The sequence below is a fragment of the Pelophylax lessonae genome (assembly GCF_965119305.1).
Source record: "Pelophylax lessonae genome assembly, chromosome: 7".
NCBI lineage: Eukaryota > Metazoa > Chordata > Amphibia > Anura > Ranidae > Pelophylax > Pelophylax lessonae.
In genome coordinates this window covers 235,095,655-235,120,175 of record NC_138774.1, presented here as the reverse complement: position 1 = coordinate 235,120,175, position 24,521 = coordinate 235,095,655, and the positions used below count along the sequence as shown (strand labels likewise).

General features: G+C 45.0%; 1 protein-coding gene across 1 annotated transcript in view; it reads right to left on the bottom strand.

Moving 5' to 3' along the window:
* Positions 1 to 22,564, bottom strand: part of HCFC1 (host cell factor C1) — a 62,050-nt gene extending 39,486 nt beyond the window's left edge. Inside the window, exons 1-4 of the mRNA XM_082263658.1 lie at positions 22,317 to 22,564; positions 1,513 to 1,661; positions 1,263 to 1,423; positions 249 to 457 (exon numbers count right to left, since the gene is read on the bottom strand). Coding sequence (XP_082119784.1) covers positions 249 to 457; positions 1,263 to 1,423; positions 1,513 to 1,661; positions 22,317 to 22,506 — 709 coding nt within the window. The 5' untranslated portion in view covers positions 22,507 to 22,564. The remainder of the gene's footprint in view (positions 1 to 248; positions 458 to 1,262; positions 1,424 to 1,512; positions 1,662 to 22,316) is intronic.
* Positions 22,565 to 24,521: the final 1,957 nt, after the last annotated feature.

Below are 24,521 nucleotides of genomic sequence, written 5' to 3'. Positions count from 1 at the left end.
TGCACAAATCTCCCAAGCCAAAACACAGACTGCAGAAGAGTAACCTGAGTGTAGTTTAAAGTTGAAAAAAAATATTATATATATATATATATATATATATATATATATATATATATATATATATATATATATATATATATATATATAATCTTTTTTAAATTATAGTGGGGGGGGGTACAATACAATGGTGGAAAGGCTAACTGTGGGTGGAGGTCTGCTTTAATTAAAACAAAGTTGAAGCATCTTACCTATATCTAAAATCCAGAGATCTCCAAGTCGGCATCCACTCATACCACCATAGATCACCAATCGAGACTTCTTGGAATCTTTATCTGTGTAAACCACAGCAGTGTGGGACTCCCGAGGTGGGGGCAATATACCATAAGTTATGGGTATGTCCCAAGCTACAACCCCAGAACCAGGTCGCAACTCCAAGATGTAGAGATCATTAAGGTACCTTAAAGAATAATGGGGAAGAAAATTACTAAAACTATAGCAGACAGAATCGGGAGCAGTTGTGCATTGTAACCAATCAGCTTCTAGCTTCAGCTGGTTGCGTTAAACTTTGAAAATGAAAAAGTAGAAGCTGATTAGTTGCCAAGAGCAGCTGTTTCAGTCTTCGTAAATTCCCCTCAATATATTTCTGCACATTGAAAATAGATCATAGGCTCTAGAACTAGTACAGATCATAGGCTCTAGAACTAGTACAGAACAAATGCAACAGTTTCAGAAACAAATCTGGGCCAGAAGGTGCCCCTGATGTCGTATGCAACAAAATCAGTAGGGTGGGATTGTACGCACACCACTACGCATGTGCAGTCGCGAGTTGGCCATTTCAACTTCTGGATATTGAGGATTGTAGCGTTTGAGTCGCCAATCAATGCCTGTATTTAAGCTGAAAATGTTAGCGCACCCACAATTGTTTTAATAAAATTCTAGTTTATACGGTAGCACACTTTCATGTCGCATGGAAGTACCTTCTGGTTTTAACAGACTTTGACCTTCTCTTACCCCTGTGGCTGGTGAGCCAGGATACACAGGCATTTGTTGACCACTCTAATTGAGGGGGGGTCACACGAGATCTGGTAAGCAGGATGTGTGTGTGAGAGGTATCACTGTGTTAACATCAGGATCTCCTACCTATCACAACGGTTGTGGGACTGACTCATGTTCATTGGATTTTGGGACTTATACATACGATTAATGGACAATTGTTTCACAGCACTGCACTATTTTTTTGCTTTATAAATGCAACAGTTTACCTGGGAATATTGTTCTTTGGGTCCTCACTGTCATTAGCCAATCCGCCAAACAGGTAGCATTTGCTTCCAACCAATGAAAAGCTATGTCCTAGTCGGGGACATGGAGGTGGACCATTTTTTGGTGCTTTGGCTTTCAACCTCTTCCATTCCCATCTGCTAGCCTGGAGAAAAATTAATTGGTGGTTTTAATGTTGCAACTTTAGCACTAAAAACAATACAGAAGAAAAAATATATATCTAGCTTTACATACCTGTAGCTCATATAGATCATTGCTGTATTTGCCATATTCCACCATTCCTCCAAAGACAAGCAGCCGAGTCCCATCACAGACAAATCCATAAGCGGCACAACCTGGAGGAATGTCTCCTCTGACTGCTGGAATGAACCACTGGTTTGTAGCTGGAAGGAAGCAGATAGGAGAATTGAATTACACAGTCCAAGATTTCTTTTTTTTTCCCCCTTTCAGTTTTAAAGTTTAAAATACTTTTAGGATCAATTCTTTCTTGCAGCAGTTGTGCATTCCAATTACACAGAATGCCATTTCAGCATAGTTACAACCTCCTTTTTAAGAGAAGCTACAGCTATAACTTTTGTTTAAAGAGATGGCAAGAGGCGGCAGGATCAGTTTTTTTCTATTGCATTTGATTCACTCCCTCTTACTTATCCTGGTGGCCACGGTCACTAAAAACCGATGATTGAACAATCCAATTTTACAGCCGTCCCGATAACAGGAAGGTTATAGTCATCCAATGGGGACACCTCTTCTCCCACTGGATGGATTCTCCTCAGTTTGTGGATAATCCTTTTCACATTTCTGGGGCAGAAAGTGAAAAGAAAATTCAACGCGCCAATGGACAAATGTCCATTGACATGCAACGCTCTATAGAATGCAATAGACTGTCCGATTGGGTCCACCTAAAAAAAAAAAAAAAAAACCGACAGGCGGACTCGATCGCCAGTGTAAAAGGGGACTTACAGCTGTGGAGGAGAGCTGCTGAGTGCAGCCGCTGGCTCTATTTACTGTAATGACCGGTCACTGGCAGCCATTCTTGCACATAGTGATCACTGCCAGAAACACTGTTATCGATGCAAGTAATCGCTAGCTGCACAGAAAATAGCTGCAACTATTTAGTACATGGGCCTGCATAAGAAGTGTATACTGTATAAGATTTTTTTTTTTTTGTAGGCCCCAACATTTCTTGCTACCTATAGCTACCAATCAGCTTCCAACTGTCAGTTCTCTAGTCCAGGTTAGAAAAGCCACATGAAATTGATACACGGAGAGAGATTCTCTTTATATATCCCATATGAGGCAGTTCCCCTATACATATCCCTATCTATACGAGTGTTGGCGCCTCCCACCATTCATCACTTTATATGGCCAGCCTAAAAATGTGAGATGTCTGATTAAGTTACACTGAAGGAAATCATTTTCCCTCCAAGCAATCACTTTACAAACTTCCGACAGTCGGTGCATGAATCACTTTTTCCATCTTTAAAAAAGGAGAAGTACAGCCAACGCTCGCGACAGGTCTCACAGTCTGAACTGACAACCCTAGTGCTGCTAGCCAGAAGTGCTAACCACCAAGCCACTGTGCTGCCTGTCTAGTCAACAATTCGCACCAATGGAACACTTCTTCCCTACTAGTGACCAACAGCCTAACCAGGTCTGCCAATATCCATCTTCTGTCCATGTTTAAATAGGGAAAGCAGTTGGAGAATGAAGTAAATCAGGTGTGCAGGCTATGTGGGCAGGTATGCCCAGCGTCTCCATCCCTGTATCGGAAAAAACGAATTGAAAAGGATTAAAAGAGGTGCATGGAAGCCAGCCAGCCCCCAGTCTGATGTACTCACCCTCCAGTCTGCCACCAACCAAGTAGACCTGTCTCAATATACATAAAGAACAGGGGTTTAGTTGACACGCATTTGCAAACGCATGTGTAAGCTGCAGAGCCACGACATGACACCCTGTTTTATCTGCAGTCCGTAAGACTTTTAAATTTGAGTGTTTTTGGTGGATGCAGTCTAATTTGACCCCAGTTTTTTCATATACAGGGATGGAGACCATAGCATGACCCGCTTGTCTCATGTAAAGTCCCAAATATTTTATGAAATTAGGGATGGAGGCACTGAGCTATACAGGCAAACTGCCTCATATAAAGTTCCTATCTGTGTTTTACACTGCATCCGCCAAGGGATTGGAGGTGTATGCTTCTCAGCTGGTCGTTTTCGGTTTGTACCATCATAAGAACATTGCTAATAGAGCATTGAGATACTATACCAGTCGTGGATGGAGGTGGGTTGGGGGAAGTTTGGGCTGCTCCCTCCCACCTGCCTCCTATCCACCCATTAGCAGCCATGTGCTCCCAGAGTGGAGACACTCAAATTTAAAAGTGTTAGGGACTGCAGGTAACACAGGGTGCCGTGTCTCTGCAGCTTACACATGCGTTTGCAAATGCGTGTCAACTAAACCCCTGTTCTTTATTTATAGTGAGACAGGTCTACTTGGTTGGTGGCAGACTGGAGGGTGAGTACATCAGACTGGGGGCTGGCTGGCTTCCATGCACCTCTTTTAATCCTTTCAATTTGTTTTTTCAGGTGTGGAGGCTACCTCGACTGAAAATGCTAGCATCTGGTCTTTCAGGTCAATTCAATGGCATCACATCCATTTGTTAGAAATGGATCAGTATATGTTAGTTGTGGTCATGTGCACTGCTCTTCTATGTACACTACAAATCCCGTAGTTCATAGTCCATCTCTGAAAAGCGCAAGTGAGCGTGGCTACTTTTCTGCATACATATTGTGGGACAATTGTGAACCAACATAACCACCCGCTAACAGATTCTTTTTTTTTTTTTACTAAACAACTTGGAGGCGATGGAGATAATTTTTGGAGTTAATACTACACACTTGAATGAAATTTTTTGCAATTTTGAAAAAGGGTCAAAGATCTTTTTTTCCACATTTTCAGTGGGTAGGACAAGACAATAAAATGAATGGGCTGCCCTACAAGGGGAAGCGCAAGAACAGTGCACACATTCCATCGCACTTGCATGGTGTGAATAGATCCTTTTTCCTAGTCCTGGCAGGCTGCCACCACACAAATATACTTTAGGACTCCTCACTTCACTCAGACTTCCCTGAACTGCGAGCCTATTCCAGGTCAAAATTGCAATCAGTTAATCAGGAAACCAGCATGTTTCAGAGGGTGGTCAGCCAGGAAAGCTTCTGTATTTCTCTATGTAAGGAAAGGCTTTAAAAAAAACTGTTTGCACGTAAACATATCAAATATGACTAGCTACAGGTCATGTGAGCCCCTGGATGATACATAACCACAAGTACAAGCTGACCACAACCTTGTGTAACAGTATGATCAAACTGCATTATCAATGTAGACACTTTAGAAAGTGCTAAAGCATGGGAATCTGCCTTTGATGACAGATAACTAGTGCTCATTGAAATACATTACAAAAAACATCAGTTCTTAGAATTGTTACCAATAAACACAAAACACCTATTGTTAAGCCAAAAGAGCTCACTGCAATAATATAAATTCAACGACACCTAGCTAGCTCGAACTTCTTGTGAGCTCTAGGTTCTAGTGAAAGCAATGGTTCCCAACATTGGAGAATGCACCAGGACATTTAGACCGCATTCACACTGGTACGACTTGGACCGCGGCTTGTCAGCCTGACAAGTCGCGGTCCTCACAGGAGCGACACAAGTCGCTTCGACTTAGAAAAAGGGCCCTGTACTACTTCGGGGCGACCTGGAGGCGACTTGAATTGACTTCCATTATGTGAAGTCCGTGCAAGTCGCGCTGCACGCAACTTCACAGGTTGTCCCCTAAGTCAGAGCGACCCAATGTGAACAGAGGCTTAGGGATACAGGAAACATTTTCAGGAATGGCGCCACCTAGTGTCACTGGTCTGCTTAAACACAGGCAGTCAGGCTGCACAGCGTCATTGGTTATTGTGGTGCTTACAGCCAGCCTGCACCATGGAAACCTACAATGCCGTATGGATCAACCATCTCCATTCTGGCAACTAACGGCACTGGATTGTGGGGTGCAGGGGTGAAAAGTAGTAAAAAGCATACATATACTGGAGAGGTCTCTGGGCTCAAATACTGTTACACTCCAGTACACACGTCAGTGTTCTTCAGCCCATTAAACACAGTTCAGGATGCCACTAGTAGGCCCACCGATTTTCAAAAGACATGCTGATCTGTGGACAAGTTTGACACCATCAGTACAGTTCTGACTGACTTGGGGAAGGGGTTGGAGGAAAAGATAGAAATTGGCTGCCAAAGGGTATGCAAGAGACGCAGTGACTGAACAGACATAGCTGCATGTGCAGGAAAAGCTGCCCAAATGCAGAAAGTGTTTGTTCAATGCAGTGCAGCTGCTCCTGTATGGATGTCAAATTTTGACAGCTGCTGCACTTACCTCCATAGGCTGCCTGCATGCAGTCCGGCTAACAGCCCTGTCTAAACTAGGCCCTATCCTTAAAAACAACCTCACTCCACACTAAACATAATCCCCCAATTTTACAAAATATGCAAAAAACAAATAGAATACATCTGGTATACTTAAAAACCCAAAACAACCTATATAATATGAAGCCCCAATAAATTACATAGTACAGCATTATAGTGATACATGCAAGGACTAGATCTGTCTCTCCCTACACTGCAACCACAAGAATAGTAAGGCTAGGTATTTGTATTAAACATTTTAGAACCCAATTATCTTTAACCACCCCTCCCGCATCAGTTTAGAAAGTTAACACAGGGGGCAGAGGAGATTGGCTGATCATGTGATCACTGACCAACTTGTCACATGACCAGGAGACAGTCCTGCCAGCTGACATTCATTGGCAGGAACTAGGTGCCATCTGTCACAGCTCAGTCTCTGTGCTGGGAGAGCGCTGCCAACACAGGAATGTTGGCCACCCAGCACGCACCGTGTGGGCATTAAAGCTCACCTTTATGTGTTGGGCAGTTGTAAAGGGGTTAAAAAAGGGGGCAACAATTAGGCTTACAAATTGTTTAACACAGAGGTTGAAGATCTGCTTTAAAAACAGGACTATAGGCAAAACCCTTTTCTTTTGATAGTGATAGGGAGGGTATAACCTGTCAGAATATTGCAATCTGTGTCTCACTGGGAAGATTTTCCCAGTTCCTGTCCGAGTCAAAACAGTAGTCCCCATTGGAAGATTTCCCCCTCTATTCCTGATTTTCTCTTACTTTCATGGATAATGGTAAACAGAATAGAGAGGGTGAATCTCCACAGATAGCAGTAAAACTTGACAAGTGTTCTAATCCACCGCCACTATTAAAAATAAAAAAAGGGGTTTGCCTTTAGTTATACATTCAAAACAACTAATCTGCATTTGTCGGCTATGCTTTAGCCAAAAATCACTGAAGGAGAGGAGAGAGAGATTTGAACTGTGCAATGAAGCAGCACATGTTAGACCTGTTGGAAAGTGGGAAAAACTGAATTTTTGTAAGAGCTTACCGTAAAATTACGCAGCCCTTCCAAGTTTCATCACAATTGGGTAATGGCACCCTCTGCAGGAGCAGGCTAGGTAGTGAAACTTCATTAAAAAAAAAAAAAACTCACTAGACACACTTAGGGGCTGTCCCTTCAGATATTACTCCTAAGACACATAGAGCTTACTAATCCGTTTCGTTGCAAGCAGTACAGGAAGACAACCAACCCCAAAATAGAGGGCCTGGGGGCTGCGTCTGTCAGGACTCAAGAGAAAAGAATTTTACAGTAAGTTCTTACAAAAATTCTATTTACTCTTACGTCCTCTGACAGACGCAGCCCTTCCAGATTTCATCACAATTGGGATGTCCCAAAGCAGTGCAGATGTGAGGGGTGGGAAGAGACAACCAACAAAAAACGGTGCGTCAAGGCGAGGGGAAAAAAAAAAAAAACATAAGCAATAGAAGCTCAACCAACAGGAGCTAACCCCAGAACAAAAAAAAAAAAAAAAAAAAACCCAAGAAGAGAAAAGCATGTCCAACAAACCACAGCATATAGAACTTTGCAGCTTAAGGAAGCATCCGAGGATGCCATCATGTTAATCTTGTAGAATTTTGTAAAAGTGTGCACAGATGACCAGGTCGCCGATTTGCACACCTGAGCCACAGAAGCATGATGGTGAAAAGCCCAAGAGGCACTCAGAGCTCTAGTAGAATGCGCCCTCACAGGGAAAGGAGGAACCTGACCCTTCAGTGAATAGGCCTGAAAAATCGTCTGTCTGATTCATTTGGAAATGGTTGCAGCGGACGCAGCCGAACCCTTCCTGAGGTCCCTCAAGAAGGACAAACCGGGAATCAGACTTCTAAAAAGATTCCGTGGCCAACAGGTAAATCCTGACTGCCCGAACCACATCCAATGAATGCAAAGCAAATTCCTTGGGATGCTTGGGCTTCGCACAAAGCTAAGGCAACATGATATCCTCATTGAGGTGGAAGGCAGACACCACCTTAGGGAGAAAAGACTGGTTGGGTTGCAACACAACCTTATCCCTATTAACGACCAGATAAGCAAACGGCAGGACAGAGCCGCCAATTCAGACACTCTGCGCGCAGAGATGATAGCCACCAGAAAAGCTACCTTCTGGCACAACAAAGGCAGAGCGATGTCTCTAAAATTTTCAAAGGGAGGTCCTTGCAAAACGGACAAAACCATATTCAAATCCCATGGAGGCAAAGGAACCCTCTGCAGAGGAACCAGATGACGCTCCCCTTGAATAAAAGGTGCGACTCAGGGAATTAGTCACCAAGGGACGCTGAAAGAAAATGGCCAAGGCCGACACCTGACCTTTAATTGTGCCCAACGCCAAACGCTGTGCCACACCTTTTTGCAAGAAAGCCAACACCCTCGCCACCGAAAAGGAGCGGGGATGCAACCCTTGTGACTCGCACCAGGCAATGTACGCCTTCCAGTTACAATGATAGATGTTTCTGGAGGTAGCCTCCGAGCTCTCAGCAAGGTAGGAATTACAGCATCGGAGGGACCTCTGTCTCTCAACACCTGGCCTTCAACCGCCAAGTCATTAAAGCCAGACACCGTAAAGGCGAATGGAAGATCAGCCCTTGAGACAGCAGATCTCTCAGAGGCAGCCACCAGGGAGGTCTGCGTACCAAGATCGACGAGGCCAGTTAAACCTTGTGAGACATTTAGACATATCCTGTCCAAAGACTGCAGATCTTTGTTCCATTTGGCAAGGATCTCCGCTTGTAGAGGCCTTGTGTGAAACTGGGCAAACTGGATCGCCTCAAAAATCTGACACCATCAGCCCCAGGGACCTCATGCGGTTCCGCAAGGAGGAGAGATTGTTGTCCCTGAGGGACCTGATCTCGCCCTGAAAAGTCTGAAGTTTTTCCTCTGGGAGAAAAACTTCTTGGGCAGGGTCCCAAACCCTGCCCAGGTAGCTGAGACAGACTGACGGAGTCAGCGCCGACTTCTGGTTCTGGAAGTTGATGGTCCACCCGAACTCCTGGAGCGTCAGAACCATGTCATGTCAGATCATCCGACAGAGTGGCACACAAGCTCGCCCTCAACAAGAGATCATCCAGATAACCGAGGACCGCAATCCCTCTCCTGCGCAGCAGAGCCAGCACCGGGGCCAAAACCTTGATTGAAGACCCTGGGAACCAAAGACAGACCAAAGGGTAATGCCATAAATTGAAAATGCTCCTCTGCCACTGCGAAGCGGAGATACCGCTGATGACCTTCGATAGGGATGTGCAGATACACATCCTTTAAGTCGATGGAGGCCAGAAAATCTCCTTGACTTAAGGACGCCCACACCGGCCGGATAGATTCCATCCGAAACTTCTGCACCCGCACAAAAGCGGTTCAGAGATTTTTGAGGTCCAGAATCGGACGTACCTTGCCCTCCTTCCTGGGCACCGTGAACAGGTTTGAATAAAACCCACAAAATATCTCCCACTGTGGAAGCTGGACAATAACGCCGTGAGCCAGAAGATCTTGCACTGCCCCTTGAGAACCGTTAAACAATACAATCTGGAGACAGGCAGAGATTTGATGGAAAGAACCTGTCTGCTGGACTAGATCGAAATTCGATCTTGTACAGTGAACGTATCAGTTCATAAACCCATTTATCCTGAATCTGGAACATCCAGGGTTCCTGATAGCAACGCAGAAGTCTCCCCACCCCTGAAACGGGTGAGGGCGCCCCTTCATGCGATGACGGCTGGGCCGATGCACCAGACTGACCGGCCTTGAGCTTACCTGACCAAGACTTATTACCGCTGGAGGCTTTGAAGAATTTGCCTTTTTTCCTGCGCCCCTGAGGCACGAAAAAGCCCCTGCTGGTGAGCCTTGAAGGAAGAACCCCTCTGTGCACGGGGTGCTTTACCCTTTGCGGATTGGGGTAGAAGAGTACTCTTACTGCCTGTGAGTTCCTTGACCATCTCATCCAAGGAGTCCCCAAAAAGACGTTACCACAAATAGGGGAGATCAGACACTGTCTTCTTAGAGGCATGGCCTGCGGACCAGCTCTTAAGCCACACCAAGCAATGGAGTGCAATCCCCACCGCAGAAAGCCGTGAGAAACCTGACCCGACTTCTGGACTTTGCAGGAGCCGAAGAAAACCCGCTTTCCTGATTGGGTGGGCTCATCATCAACATTCAAAAATCTCCCTGACGGAGCGAACAAGTGCTTCAACCAAAGCGCGTTCCCACGCTACAGCGGAGGAGGACTCATCCTCCTTGCTGTCAGGGGACAGGGATCCCTCAGGGAGGGCAGTGTCCGTGGCAACCACATCAGGCTCTGAATCAGAAGACAGAGGGCATCGGCCTTTTTTGAATAGGAACTTGTGACATGACAAGGTCAACTTTGGACGCCAAAGCTTCAATGGCTGCAGATAAAGATGCTAGGGATCCAGAGGTCCTGGATGCACACACCAGATCAGTGGGGAAATTGTCATTCTGGGACTATATTTTGGCAATGATATATAAAAGGAACACTGACCCTTTAAATCCGCAATGGCAGTCTGCTCCACGATCCTGCTGGAGTCCCTCTTTAATATGGAGATAAACTGATCAAAGTAAATGTGTCTGAGGAAATGCCCCAAAAGACAAAAAAAAAACCCTTACTGTGCCTGAGAGAGAAGGACAAACCGTTCTCCACGTTTCTCTGCAGCAAGTGAAAATGGCAGGAGGAAGTGACCTAACATCACTAGAGACCGAAGAGCCCCGAGCAACACAAACATGGTGCCAATAGAAAGTATAGGCGAAGCACAGGGAAAATGGCTGCCGCCCTCACTATGCGGCTTGCCCATTCAAGATGGCACAGGAAACCGGCACCAAAAGCACACAGCAAGGCAAAAATGGCTGCTGCCCTTAAATTGATGCAGCCAGGGTGCCCACACCCAAGATGGCGGCTGAAATCAGGAGAGCCCAGGGACCCTGGCCACCATGGGAATCCACCACAGGACAACCCCCAGGACAAGGTAGGAGCCATACACCCCCTGCACCCAAGCAGTGGATGCCGCAAGAGCACCCCCCATATGGAGCAGGGAGGCAGGATCCGCCCTAACCGGCCGGGGGGGGGGGGGGGGGGGGTGTAACATCACTCACCATACCATGGACCGCGGGCCTTGCTCCTATACAGCTCGCCTCCCACCCTGAGTGGGGGTGCTGTTAGCCAAGAGGGGATGCTGCAACTCAGGGAGTTCCAGGTTGATTGCGTCCCGGCGAAGATGTTCTCAGAAGGCTCGTCCCCATCTGTCTGGGCACCGTTGTGGCGAGGCCTGGGCGGACCACAACCTGCGCACGCTCGTAGGCCAGGCTGGGGTACCATAAGGATCTAGATTATCCAGTGCGAAGCCCAGCCTGGCTTTTGCTTTAAGTTCACCAGGAGGATCCCCCCCGACACTAGCTAGCGATAGTGAGTGAAGAAAAAAAAAAACAGAAAAAATAAAAAAACTGAGACCGGAGTCCCAGCAGGGAAACCTAGGTCCTACTCCTAAGCTAGGCAGCAAGAAACTGATTAGTAAGCTCTATGTGTCTAGGGGTAATGTCTGAAGGGACACCCCCTAAAAGGTGTGTCTAGTGAAAGTTTTTTAATGAAGTTTCACTACCTAGCCTGCTCCAGCAGAGGGCACCATTACCCAATTGTGATGAAACTTGGAAGGGCTGCGTCTGTCAGAGGACGCAAGAAAAAAAAAAAATGCTTCTTAGCGACAAATTGCAAGCAACTATGTGAATTACATCACTGTTTTGCTGTTAATCACTGGCATTCATTTGTAGCATCAATTAATGGCTGCTACAAGTTCACCTACATGACAGGGCCTAACGTTTATAAAGCACGGATTTGTTAAACGTGATTATTAAGCTTTATAAGAGCCGGCATTTAGTTTAGGTTTATTGGTCCTTTAGGGCTCACATCAACACATGCATTATTAAAATGTAAAAACTATGCCCACAGGTGCTTAGAAGTACATGGATCTCTTCTATTAGCCAGTTACGTTTGTTCCATTAATTTAAACGAGCTTTCATGCACTAATGTTTATTACAACCAACCAGTCAGGTTTTTAGAAGTCCTGCCCACAATAAAAAGGGACAAACTCCTCAGGATATGTTGGTGGTGCAGGAGTCTTGTTTCCTATCAGTATTTTACACCAGACAGACACTTACGGAAAACTTGCACTGCAATGCAAGGCATAGGTCCCGACGAGTGTCCGCTGTGAGCCTTTGGGGAGATCTTGCTGTTATGGGAACAAATTTTAATAGAAGCTTCTATTTAAATCTTTTGGCCATATCTCTAAGGCCCATAGCTGCCAAATATAAGGACTGGCAAGTCCCAATTATATGAGGACCCGTCGCTACAGATTACGTTGGGAACCTAAAGTGTACGGGGGGGGGGGGGGGGAATATGATGTGCTGTTTTAGCATGGTTTACCTTTTTTCCCCCCGCCAAACTTTCCACAATGCAAAATTTCATTTGCATCAACGCAGTGCCAAGTGATGCAGGAAAAGGCAGCTTATCTGCTTTTTTTTTAACAGAGCACTGCATATTGCTTCGTTGTGGTGTGAACAATTGCTCTCTACGTGCCCCAGCTGTGACCTGGGTTGATCCAAAGCATCCAACGCAGGTCATGGTAAATAGCGTGTGAACAAGCCCTTAAAACTGTACTAAAGTTGCAAGATTAGATTCCTACATTTTGCTGAGGTGTGCCTTAAAGGTCTGAAGTCTTAAAAGTCTGACCAGCCCCTTCTGAATGCCTGCATCTTCTTTCAGTTTGGCAGGCTTTAAATAGGACAGAATTGCTTTGGAATTGGTCTTTGAAGGATTCTGGTTATTGAAGTAGACCAATGGCTGCCCTTTGGGTATGATTCACACCAAGAATACTCTACGTATGAAATTTGCTCTCCCGAGGTTTGCACGTTTCCGACCTCTAAACATTACCTTTGTCTATTGTATGAATCTTCTGAGAGAAGAGTTTATTTAATAAATCTGGAGAGTACAAAATTAGGCTGGATTTCTGCATAGAAACCAAACTGCTTCTAACCTCAGCTTCTTCAATTAAACTCTGGCTTATTGGTTTCTATATAGAAGTGAGCCTGCATTTGCATTATCCAGCTTTAGTAAATAAACCCCATGACAAGACTTAACTCCTTGGGGAACAAGGGCTAATGCAATTGACGATTGAGCCTAGGTTCACTATCGCATGCGGACCACCACATGTAATTGGCCCTGTAAATTTTGCAGAGCTCAAATTGCATCTGATCCGCATCAAAATAGTGCAGGCCCTCCCCCCGCCCAATAGATCGCATTGCATGGGTGTTAACACCCATGAGATGCGATTTTGGCAATCACACTGCATTTAGCGATACGTTTCGGGGGTGTCATTAATGCAACATTGACACCAGCAGCAGATTGCATGGACGCTGTGCGATTGATATGCAATGCAGTGAATGTTGTGCGTCTCCCGCATGGCATCAGTGTGAACCAGGGGTTAATATTTACTCTAAAGTGCTACATAAAAATATATGAATACATAATTAGGCCAAAAAGTTGTTCGGGAAGCTGTAGAAGGTCCCTATTGTACACCTGATGTTTGTAACTGTGCTTTTAAAGTAGATCCAAGCACTGGACTAAAATCTCATAGGTTAACATATTTCTAAACGCCTCATCTGCCACAAAGGTCCTCGATACGGACCAACAACTGTCTCCCCCATCGTGCGGCGTTGTCACCTTTAAGACTAATAGAGACAAGTGGCCATGCAGACAGGCTCTGTACAGGCATTACCCACCATGGCCTCTAGGGGAAGCACGTGTCATGCAATGATGCACAGAGGACACTGGAGGGAGGGAGTGTGTGTAAAAAAGCAGAGCCTGAAAGGCTGGAAATGGGCAGCAGCACTGACATCTAAGAGTAAAGGAACACTGTATACCAGGGATCCTCAGACTACGGCCCTCCAGCTGTTGCAGAACTACAAATCCCATGAGGCATTGTAAAACTGACATTCACAGCCATGACTAGGCATGATGGGAATTGTAGTTTGTGAACATCTGGAGGGCCATAGTTTGAAGACCCCTGCTGTATACTATGGGAAATCCATGGCAATTGGGCATTCTTTAACAAATGGCTTCCATTTAGGGTTTGGATTCTACTTTAAAAAATAGATGGGAAAAAAAAAAAATCTTAAAGGGTTTGTAACCCTAAACTACTGCTGTGCTGCCAACCCCTCTTTGTAAGAAACAATGCCTCAATACTTTTTTGTGAAGTGTCTACAAGCCTGTCCCCTGACTCCCGGCCACTCTGCTACTATCCAGGGCTGCAGCAGGAGGAGCCGAGCTTTCCCACCGACATCAGCCGGGAGTCACATGACCGCCCAGCTGGCCGCTTGGCTCCTCATGCTGTAGCCCTGGATAGTAATAGCAGAGCAGCCGGAAAACCCTTCACAAAATGTATTTAGAGGCATTGTTTCTTACAAATATACAGTGCAGGATGGGAGCTTAAAAGAGGGGCTGGCAGTGACATTTTACTATTATCTGCAGCAGCAGGGGGCGGAGACAGACACCCAGAGCTGACAAGCGGGGAGGGGGGGGGCTGCGGATGACGGAGGCAGCCAGGCGGACAATGGTAGTCATGGCTCATTAGCCATGATTATCGTGGTTAGCACAGAGAGGGGGAGGGGGCACAGGAAGATGCATGATCAGCCAGGTTTTTTGCTTCCAGAGGGGCAGGTTAGAGTTGTTTGGAAGAAACACAACAATGTGGTGAAAAAGAGGCACACCAACATCAAAACCTCATCCCAACTGTGAAGTATGGTGGTGGGGGCATCATGGTTTGGGGCTGCTTTGCTGCGTCAGGGCCTAGACAGATGGACGGAAGGAAAAATGAATTCCCAAGTTTATCAAGACATTTTGCAGGAGAACTTAAGGCCATCTGTCTACCAGCTGAAGATCGACAGAAGATGGGTGTTACAACAGGACAATGACCCAAAGCATAGAAGCAAATCAACAACAGAAAGGCTTAAACAGAAGAAAATACACCTTCTGAAGTGGCCCAGTCAGAGTCCTGACCTCAACCCGATTGAGATGCTGTGGCATGAACTCAGGAAAGTGATTCACACCAGACATCCCAAGAATATTGCTGAACTGAAACAGTTCTGTAAAGAGGAATGGTCAAGAATTACTCCTGACCGTTGTGCACGTCTGATCTGCAACTACAGGAAACGTTTGGTTAAAGTTATTGCTGCCAAAGGAGGTTCAACCAGTTATTAAATGCAAGGGTTCACATACTTTTTCCACCTGCACTATGAATGTTTACATGGTGTGTTCAATAAAAACATGGCAACATTTCATCCTTTGTGTGTTATTAGTTTAAGCAGACTGTGATTGTCTATTGTTGTGACTTAGATGATGATCAGATCACATTTTATGACCAATTCGTGCAGAAATCCATATCATTCCTAAGGGTTCACATACTTTTTCTTGCAGCTGTATATGTTGCCCATAACCTTGGTGGTGGGTGGGGGGGGGGGGGGGGTCTCTTATTGTAAATATTAGCACATTTTCTTGTGCACCAATTACATAGGTTCTTTTGTTGTGTAAGCCACACTTTTATAGTGCCATGTGACATTTTTTAATCTCAGCCTTCACCAAAAACAAACAAGAACTTTGGGCCAATGTTATGGTTTTCAAATTGTCATTACTGTAGTAAGGAGGGGGGGTGCAGGATGGAGAGGTGAATGTATATCGCTGTGACACCATTTGCCCGGATCAACACAATTTTGGAGGGGATGATAAGGGACCACATACAAGACTTTAGTAATGAAAACGGTATTATAAGTAGTAATCAGCATGGATTCATGAAAAATCGTTTGTGCCAAACCAATCTATTAACCTTCTACGATGAAGTGAGCTGCCACCTAGATAAAGGTAAGCCTGTGGATGTGGTGTATCTGGACTTTACAAAGGCCTTTGACACCGTTCCCCACAAACGCTTACTGTACAAATTAAGGAAGGTAGGTATGGACCATAAGGTGAGTACCTGGATAGAGAACTGGCTCCAGGGGAGAGTCCAGAGGGTGGTGATTAATGGGGAGTACTCGGATTGGGCGGGGGTGGAAAGTGGGGTCCCCCAGGGTTCTGTCCTGGGACCAATCCTGTTTAATTTGTTCATAAATGATCTAGAGGAGGGGATATCTAGTACAATCTCAGTATTTGCAGATACTAAACTAGGCATGCCAATATCTTCTATGCAGGATGTGGAAATCTTACAAGCAGACCTGAACAAAATAACGGGGTGGGCAACTACATGGCAGATGAGGTTTAATGTTGAAAAATGTAAAGTAATGCACTTGGGGGCCAGAAACCAGAAACCAAGCTATTCACAACGGGGGGAACCTCTGGGTGAGTCTAGGATGGAAAAGGACCTGGGGGTACTGGTAGACAACAGGCTTGGCAGTGCCATGCAATGCCAAGCCGCTGCAAGCAAAGCCAACAGAATACTGGGATGTATAAAAAAGGGGATTCACTCCAGAAATAAAGAGATTATTCTCCCACTCTACAAGACTCGGGTCCGGCCACATCTGGAGTATGCTGTCCAGTTCTGGGCACCAGTCCTCAGGAAGGATGTGCTGGAACTGGAGAAAGTCCAGAGAAGGGCAACAAAAATAATTAGGGGAATGGAGGACATCAGTTATGAGGAAAGACTACAAGCACTGAACTTATTCTCTCTGGAGAAGAGACGATTGAGGGGGGATATGATATCAATATACAAATACTGTACTGGTGACCCGAGCATAAGGAACAAACTATTCAGAGTAAGGGAATACAATAAGACACGTGGCCACTCACTAAAACTAGAGGAAAGGCGGTTCAACCTTAAAATGCGTAAGGGGTTCTTCACTGTAAGAGCGGTAAGGATGTGGAATTCTCTTCCACAAGCAGTGGTATCAGCAGGGAGCATTGATAGTTTCAAAAAACTATTAGATGGGCACCTGAAAGACCACAACATACAGGGGTATACAATGTACGGTTAACAGCAAACACACACACATCATAGGTTGAACTGGATGGACCGATGTCTTTTTTCAACCTCACTAACTATGTAACTATGTAACACTTAACCACTTAAGCCCCGGAGGATTTGGCTGCTCAAAGGCCAGGCCCTATTTTGTAATTTCGGCACTGCGTGACTTTGACAATTGCACGGTCGTGCGATGCTGTACCCAAATGAAATCGACGTCCTTATTTTTCCCCACAAACAGAGCTTTCTTTTGGTGGTATTTGATCACCTGTGCCATTTTTATTTTTTGCGCTATAAACAAAAAAAAAAAAAAAAAAAAGCAACAATTTTGAAACAATATTTTTCACATTTTATTTTATATGAAATCCCCCCCCCCCCCCAAAAAAAAATGTAAAAAAAAAAATCTAAATTTTTCTGCTACATATTTTTAGTAAAAATCGCAATAAGCATATTTTGATTGGTTGGCGCAAAAGTTATTGCGTTTACTAAGGGAAAGATTGTCATTTTTATTTATTTTTTTTAACTAATAGCGGCGATCTGCAATTTTTTTTGCGGCACTGCGACATTGCTGCGGACAGATCGGACACCTAACTGACACTTTTGGGAGTACCAGTGACATTACTACCATAATCAGTGCTATAAATATGCACTGTTACTGTAATAATGACATTGGCAGGGAAAGGGTTAACTTTATTAGAGATCCAGTGGTTAAGTGTGTCCCTAAGGGCGTGCTTCTGTCAAGGGGTGTGGTTTTTGATGTAACCACAGAGTAGGATCTTATAGTCTCTGCTGTTACACCAGGGAGAATGACAGGCGGCTTTGTTTACATCAGCCGTCTGCCTTTCTCCCTCTCCACCGGGAGATGCCTCGACCCATCTCTTCTCTATATCTATATATCCCCATATCTACCCATTGGCTAACTGACCGATTGGCAGCAGCAGGAGCCAAAGGCGCCGCTGCCGTGTACTACCCAATAAGGAGGGGAGCCCTGGATGGCAAAGACAGTTGTGGACATTGCTGGATTGATGGGGGTTCATGTAAGCTGGGGTGGGGGGGGGGGGGGGGGGCTGCTGCACATAGAAGGCATTATTAAAAAAAAAAAAAAAAAAACACCTGACTTTACAACCCCTTTAAGGCTGGGTTCACACTGGTGCATGTGATTCACGCCGCATTCCTGTGCACATCACATGCGATGTCTGTGCGGTGCAATTACAGCCATAAATCGCATCCGCACCAAAATAGTGCAGGACCCTTTTTTTTCTCCCTCATCTGAATCGCATTGCATGGGTGTTCACACCATCCTAAATAAATATTCTTCTCTTTCCTGCACCCCACTATCTGTACATCTCCTTAGCCCAGGGATGATCATTGTCACTACATATTTACACCACTCCAGTGAAGGCATTTTAGAGCAGTTTTTTAATTAGATCATTGGAGCCAGTGCTTAGATGGACTTGTGTCTTCTTTCAACCAGACTATAACTATGCCTAATTATTCTGGCACACAAAAAAACGCACATTTATAGAAACCATATAGCAATTGTGATTTGGCGCTGCTGGCTCAACACCACATGAAACCTATAACTTTGGTAATCTTAGATTGTAAACTCCGATTCCTCCTGTATTGAATTGTACTGTAACTAATGTCTGCCCTCGTGTTGTAAACAGTTGCAAAAACTCTTGGCACTGTATAATAATAATTGGGCACATGGAAAAGGAAGTCAATATTTAAACAAAACACACACTAAAATTATATATATATATATATATATACATACATACACACACACACACACACACACACACACACACACACACACACACATATATTAAAGTGTTTTTTTTTATAAAATGCATATTTTTCTCAGCGCAACAAATTTAACCCCCCCCCCCCACCCACATTAATGAAGTGTTGTAGAGCTTTTACACCAAATTAATAAAAAGTAATACACATCAGTCTGCTGCATACAGAACTTGGTACATTGCTATGTGCATCAATCCTTAATTCACCCCCCCCCCCGATGTGCTCTAATAAAAGAGCCTTCATGTGACCAATTTACAAATGCAATAAGCAGTGTATCAATTGTTGGGCAATGCTAAACGAATACCAGAGAATCTGCAACTGCAGTAATGAAAAATGCAAAGAGGCCGCATACAAGCAGCATTAAGAAATCAGATTTCTGTGGGGGAAGACAGAACAAACCACGGCTGCACTTTTTTTTTTTCAAAGTTGAAATTGGCGCCTGGATCCTCAGCTAGCTAGAGCGACGACATCAGCTGCTTCAAGCCGATTGGTCACATGAGAACCTATTAGCCAGTGCCTCAGCCATATACATCGGGGTGGAGAATGTATACAATATTCCAGCAAGACCTTTTGACAGCTCACTAATGCAGCAGAAGCAAATCTGAAGACAGACTATTCACAACAAACTGTTTTATCTAAACAAATCTATCCATGCAAATAAGCAATCATCCCTGACAAGACAAATACTGGATTATCAGCACCATGAAGAGAAAATGTAAAAAAAAAAAAAAAACTAAACTATAGAGTCCTCACTTTGATACAGTAGAAGAAAATACAGAGCAAGAGTGAAACATTATAACACAAATGTAACAAAGGAGGCGAATAGTGTCTGCACTACTAATATTGTATCACATTCAAATAGCGATGCTCCAACTTGGATGAATATTAGATACAGGCTTTCATTGCCTACTTAGGGGCTCTTTTTCACAAAGCAAATCAAATCTACTAATCAAACATCGAGAACCCATTTCAGCAATTGTAAAATGACAGAGGAAAAAAAATGAAGTGAACACTGAGAATTTACTGATCAAATCAGATACTGGGAAAAAAAAAGATGAGAGATGGAAATAGAAATAAACCTGTCTCCTTGCAAGGAATCCTAACCTACATCAGACTAGAAAGGGGCCTGGACATGATTCAATTGTACTAAACATAGGAATATGACAGCAGAAAAGGATAGAAGGCTCAATGTTTGTCTTTTATTGGATAGATTCATGTTTATCCCAGGTGTGTTTACATCCCCCACTGTTGATTGGCTCACTCCCTGTCTGTTCCAAGTATTCACTACTCTTGCATTAACTTTTGATCTTCCTTCCTTTTCCATTACCAGAGATTGTCCATTAAAGTAGAATAGGCATAACTTATTTTTCCATTTTGGAGTAAGGGAGGGTTATAACCCCTGTGAGATTTTTGTTGGCACCTGTGTCCCATTGCACACATTTCCCTTCACTTCCTGTCTCTAGGCCAAACAGGAAGTGAATGAATCCCTGCAAATTAAACCAATTCCTTGGGGACCCCCAGGTCAGCAGAACTAGTGTCCTCATTGAAAGTCTTCCCCACTATTACTTTTCTGGGGACAACCCGAAATCTGGGATTTTCTTTTACTTTCAATGATGGTAAACAGGACAAATAGAGAGGGGGAATCTCAGGGGGCACCGATGGCAATAAAAACTGACAGGTGTTCTAATCCCTCTCCACTATCCAAAACTGAAAAATAAAGTTTAGCTTCCAAGCCTGAAAAGTATTCCTTCCCATAGCATTCTGTAAACCACGAGATGTGTGCACAGATCCAGTCTGCCTGGAACAACACAGCTGCAGAGCCGATCCAGCCCTGGCTGTGTGCAGTCGATGAGATATGCAGCGTGACACCACTAGGGGGAGAGCGTGAGCTCCCAGAGTGCCGACCCCGCCCGCCTCCTCTCATCGGAGCACTCGGTCCAAACCCCCGTCATCCTGTCCAATCCCTATCTCCGCTCTCCCCTCCGAGCGCCAGCCACGCCTCCTATCCTGTGTCTGAGCGTCCCGCCCCCTCTCCCCCTCCTGTCTGTCTCTTATCTATTGCTGGGTAAACCCGCCATTTTTCTTTGTGGATTTTAAAAAGCGCAGAAGAAGAAGTGTGGCGCTGGCTGGCGGGGGCGGCGCGGTGAGGAGGGGGCTGCTGTATCTCCCCTGCCAGTGTCCCCACAGCCCCTAACCACATGTACACAGCTGTTCTCTCTATACCCTGAGCTACATCTGCTGCTGCTGGGACTTGTAGTCCATCAAAGTTCGTCTTAGACTAGCAATGCATGCTGGGACTTCTAGTCCAGAGATTCCCCAACTGTCAAACCCTCCAAGAGCCAGGCCAGCAATCACCAGTGTTAGGCCAAGACTGTGACCTGCTAAATTAGCTCAGAGGTGGACTAAGTGCATGCTAGTACTTGTAGTTCACATAGGCTTACTTCCTGCAATGCATGCTGGGACTTGGGTTACAACCTGTCATGTCAGCACAGTGTATGCTCTGGGATTTGTAGTGCTAACCATGGCATGCTGGGACCTGTAGTTCACCGGAAATGCCTGCTGCTTACCCAACAATGCATGCTGGGACCTACAATTCAAAGGCCAGGCCCCATTATCTCAATATCCGGCCTAACAATGCATGCTGGGACTTCTAGTCCACCGGAAATGCCCCCTTCTCGTCTTGCTAGCAAGGCATGCTGGGACTTTTAGTTAAAAGACTAAAACCTGCTTTCTTTCCAATCTCCTTCCCCAGCTGTCAATCAGCTAAATGCTAGGCTAACATCGCATGCTGGAACTTGTAGTTCACCTAACAAGCCCTATGATCAGCTCAGTGTTCTATTGGGAAAGCATGCTGGAACTTGTGGTTAACCAAAGGCCTGTTACCAATCATCACACCCTCTTCCCAGCTATCAAATCCGTTATGTGCTAGGCTAGCAATGCATGCTGGAACTTGTAGTTCGCCCAAACCACATGATGATCAGCTTAGTGTAAAACCAATGCACGCTGGGACTTGTAGTTCACCGGAAATGCCTTCTCCCCAGCAGGCTAACAATCCATGCTGGGACTTCTAGTACACCAATAAACCCACCCAATCAGCTGTGCAAAACCAACATCTGCTGGGACTTGTGGTTCACCGGATATGCCCTCTTCCCAGCTGGCCAATACATGCTGGGACTTGTTGTTCATCAATCGACCCACCTAATCAGACCAAGGTTAGATTAGCAAGGCATGCTGGGACTTGTAGTTCCGGCCTTCTCCCCAATGATCATCCCCAGCCTCCAATAACTCAGTATCCGGCTAAGCAATGAATGCTGAGACTTGCAGTTCACCAGTACGATCAGCTGAGTGCAGAACAATGCATGCTGGGACTTGTAGTTCATCGACCCACCTAATCAGACCAAGGTTGGATTAGCAAGGCATGCTGGGACTTGTAGTTCCGGCCTTCTCCCCAATGATCATCCCCAGCCTCCAATAACTCAGTTCACCAGTACGATCAGCTGAGTGCAGAACAATGCATGCTGGGACTTGTAGTCCCCGCTTTCTTCCTCCCAGCTGTCAGGGCTGCAGGTCCCAGGTTACTATTAGCACAGTATGCTGGGACATGTAGTCTCCTGAACTGCACTCAGTAGAGAAGATAATAAAGATTTACCTGGGCTCAGGTACGACCTGTAGCCGTAAAGCAGCCCGCAGAGCATGCCGGGACTTGTAGTTCCCCTCACTCACCGGTGTTGTAGACATGGAGCTCATCCACGATGCCTTCGTTGCCTCCACCGAACACCACGATCAGCTCCTTGATAGCGACAGCCCGGTGTCCATGCCGGGGCCTAGGGACCGGGCCCGACCAGCCCACAACTCTCTTCCAGCGGGGCTGCAGGGCGGCCGATGCGGGAGTCACAGCCGGGGAGGAAGCCATGCTGGCGGTGTAGGAGGGAGGATAATGTGGAGGAGGAGAGGGGAGAAGAGGCCTCCGGGCCGGGCTGGATAAAATAGAAGCTGAGGCTGATAAAAGGCGGGCTGGGGCCTAGCCGGCTCTCACTGAGGCGCTGAGCGCTCCATGGGAGCCGCCATTTTATGACGGCGGCCGGAGAGAGAAAACAATCCGCCTGTGGAGTCCCCGCCGCCCCTCACTCTGACTTGTGGAGCTCCGACAACCCCCCGCTTCTCTCAGACGTCCCGCCGGCTTCTCTGTCCTCTCCAATCCGCTCTTTTCTCTCAAAGCCGCCCGGGAGCGGCGGAGCTGAGGGAGTCCATGGGAGCCGCCATCTTGTGCCGTCCAAACAAACCAATAAAGGAGAATCAAAGATGGCGGCGAGCGGGGCGACAACACACCGACACCAACCCGCCGGGGGGAGGCGATGGCGCAGGCCAAGTTGGCGTCAAAAAACCGGGAGGGGGGTGGTTACGTGAAGGGGTTGAGCGCCGGCACCAAAGAAGCGGCTGGTCCGCCGGAGATGGAGGCGGAAAGTGAAGGCTCCACCCCCGCCGCCACCGCTTATCTCCCTGAACCGGGCGGATTTGAGGGAAAAACCGGCTAAACGGCCCGAAGCCGAGAACCACCCAGGTGAGGGCGATTCAAAACCAGTGAGCCGTTGGTGGAATCGGTAAGCAAACACGGAATAGGGCACCGGAGCCTCTTTTCACGCCTCCCTGGGAGCCGCCATCTTGTCAGCGACCGCCTCCCGTCTTCCTCCTCCTCCGGAGACAATAAGATGGAGGCGGGGACTGCGCCGCGCGGTGTGGAGAGGAGAGAGGGGGCGGGGCGGAAAGACGGACTGCGGCCTGTGTGCAAAAATCACCTTCTATACAGATGACAGAAAATCTCCTAATGAAATATCACAAAGATCAATATAATAATAAAAAAAGAATATTACATATATATTGTTATACATACATACGTAAGCTTGTGCCAAATCAACTTTGATAGAACTCCGAAGAATTTTCCCAAAAAAGACGAAATGGAGATAGAAATTGTTCCAATAATAAAATGAAATACAACATAATAAAAAAATGTTATATATACATAATATACTTAAGCTTGTACAAATTTACGTTTTTTGTGAGAGAAATCCCCCGCCCTCAAAAAAAAAATAATGACAGAAAATAACCCAATAACAGAATATAATGTCAAATTTTATGGCAATTATATATATATATGAGAAACATTGTCCCAATAAAAGACTAACTGTCCAAATAATAACTGGCAAAGAATAAAATACAAAATAATAAGACATTATCTATCTATATATATATATATATATATATATATATATATATGACATTGTCCCAAAAAAAGAACCCCCCCCCCCACACACACACAAGAATAAAAACAAAAAAATACGAAATTATGACAGAAAATGACCCAATAATAGAATATAATGTCAAATTTAATGGCAATTATATATCTATATATATATATATATATATATATATATATATGAGAAACATTGTTCCAATAAAAGACTAACTGTCCCAATAGTAACTGGCAAAGAATAAAATACAAAATAATAAAGACAACATTATATATATATATATATATATATAGTATATATACTGTATATATATATATATATATATGACATTTTCCCAAAAAAATAATCCCCCCCCCACACACACACAAGAAAAAAATACGAAATTATGACAGAAAACTACCCAATGATAGAATAAAATATAAAATTTCATGTTAATTAATTATATATATATATTTAAGAGGAATTTTGCTTAAAGAATTTATTTTTATGATATATACAGCACATTTATGTATATATATATATATATAAAAAACATTTTAAGAGGAATTTTGCCTTAAAAAAAAAAAAGCACATTTCTGATATATACAGTATATATAGGGTTATGCAAATCACCTTGGATAGAACTGATCTGGAGGAATTGTCCTAAAGTGGAACTCTACCCATAACAACTTAAAGCGGG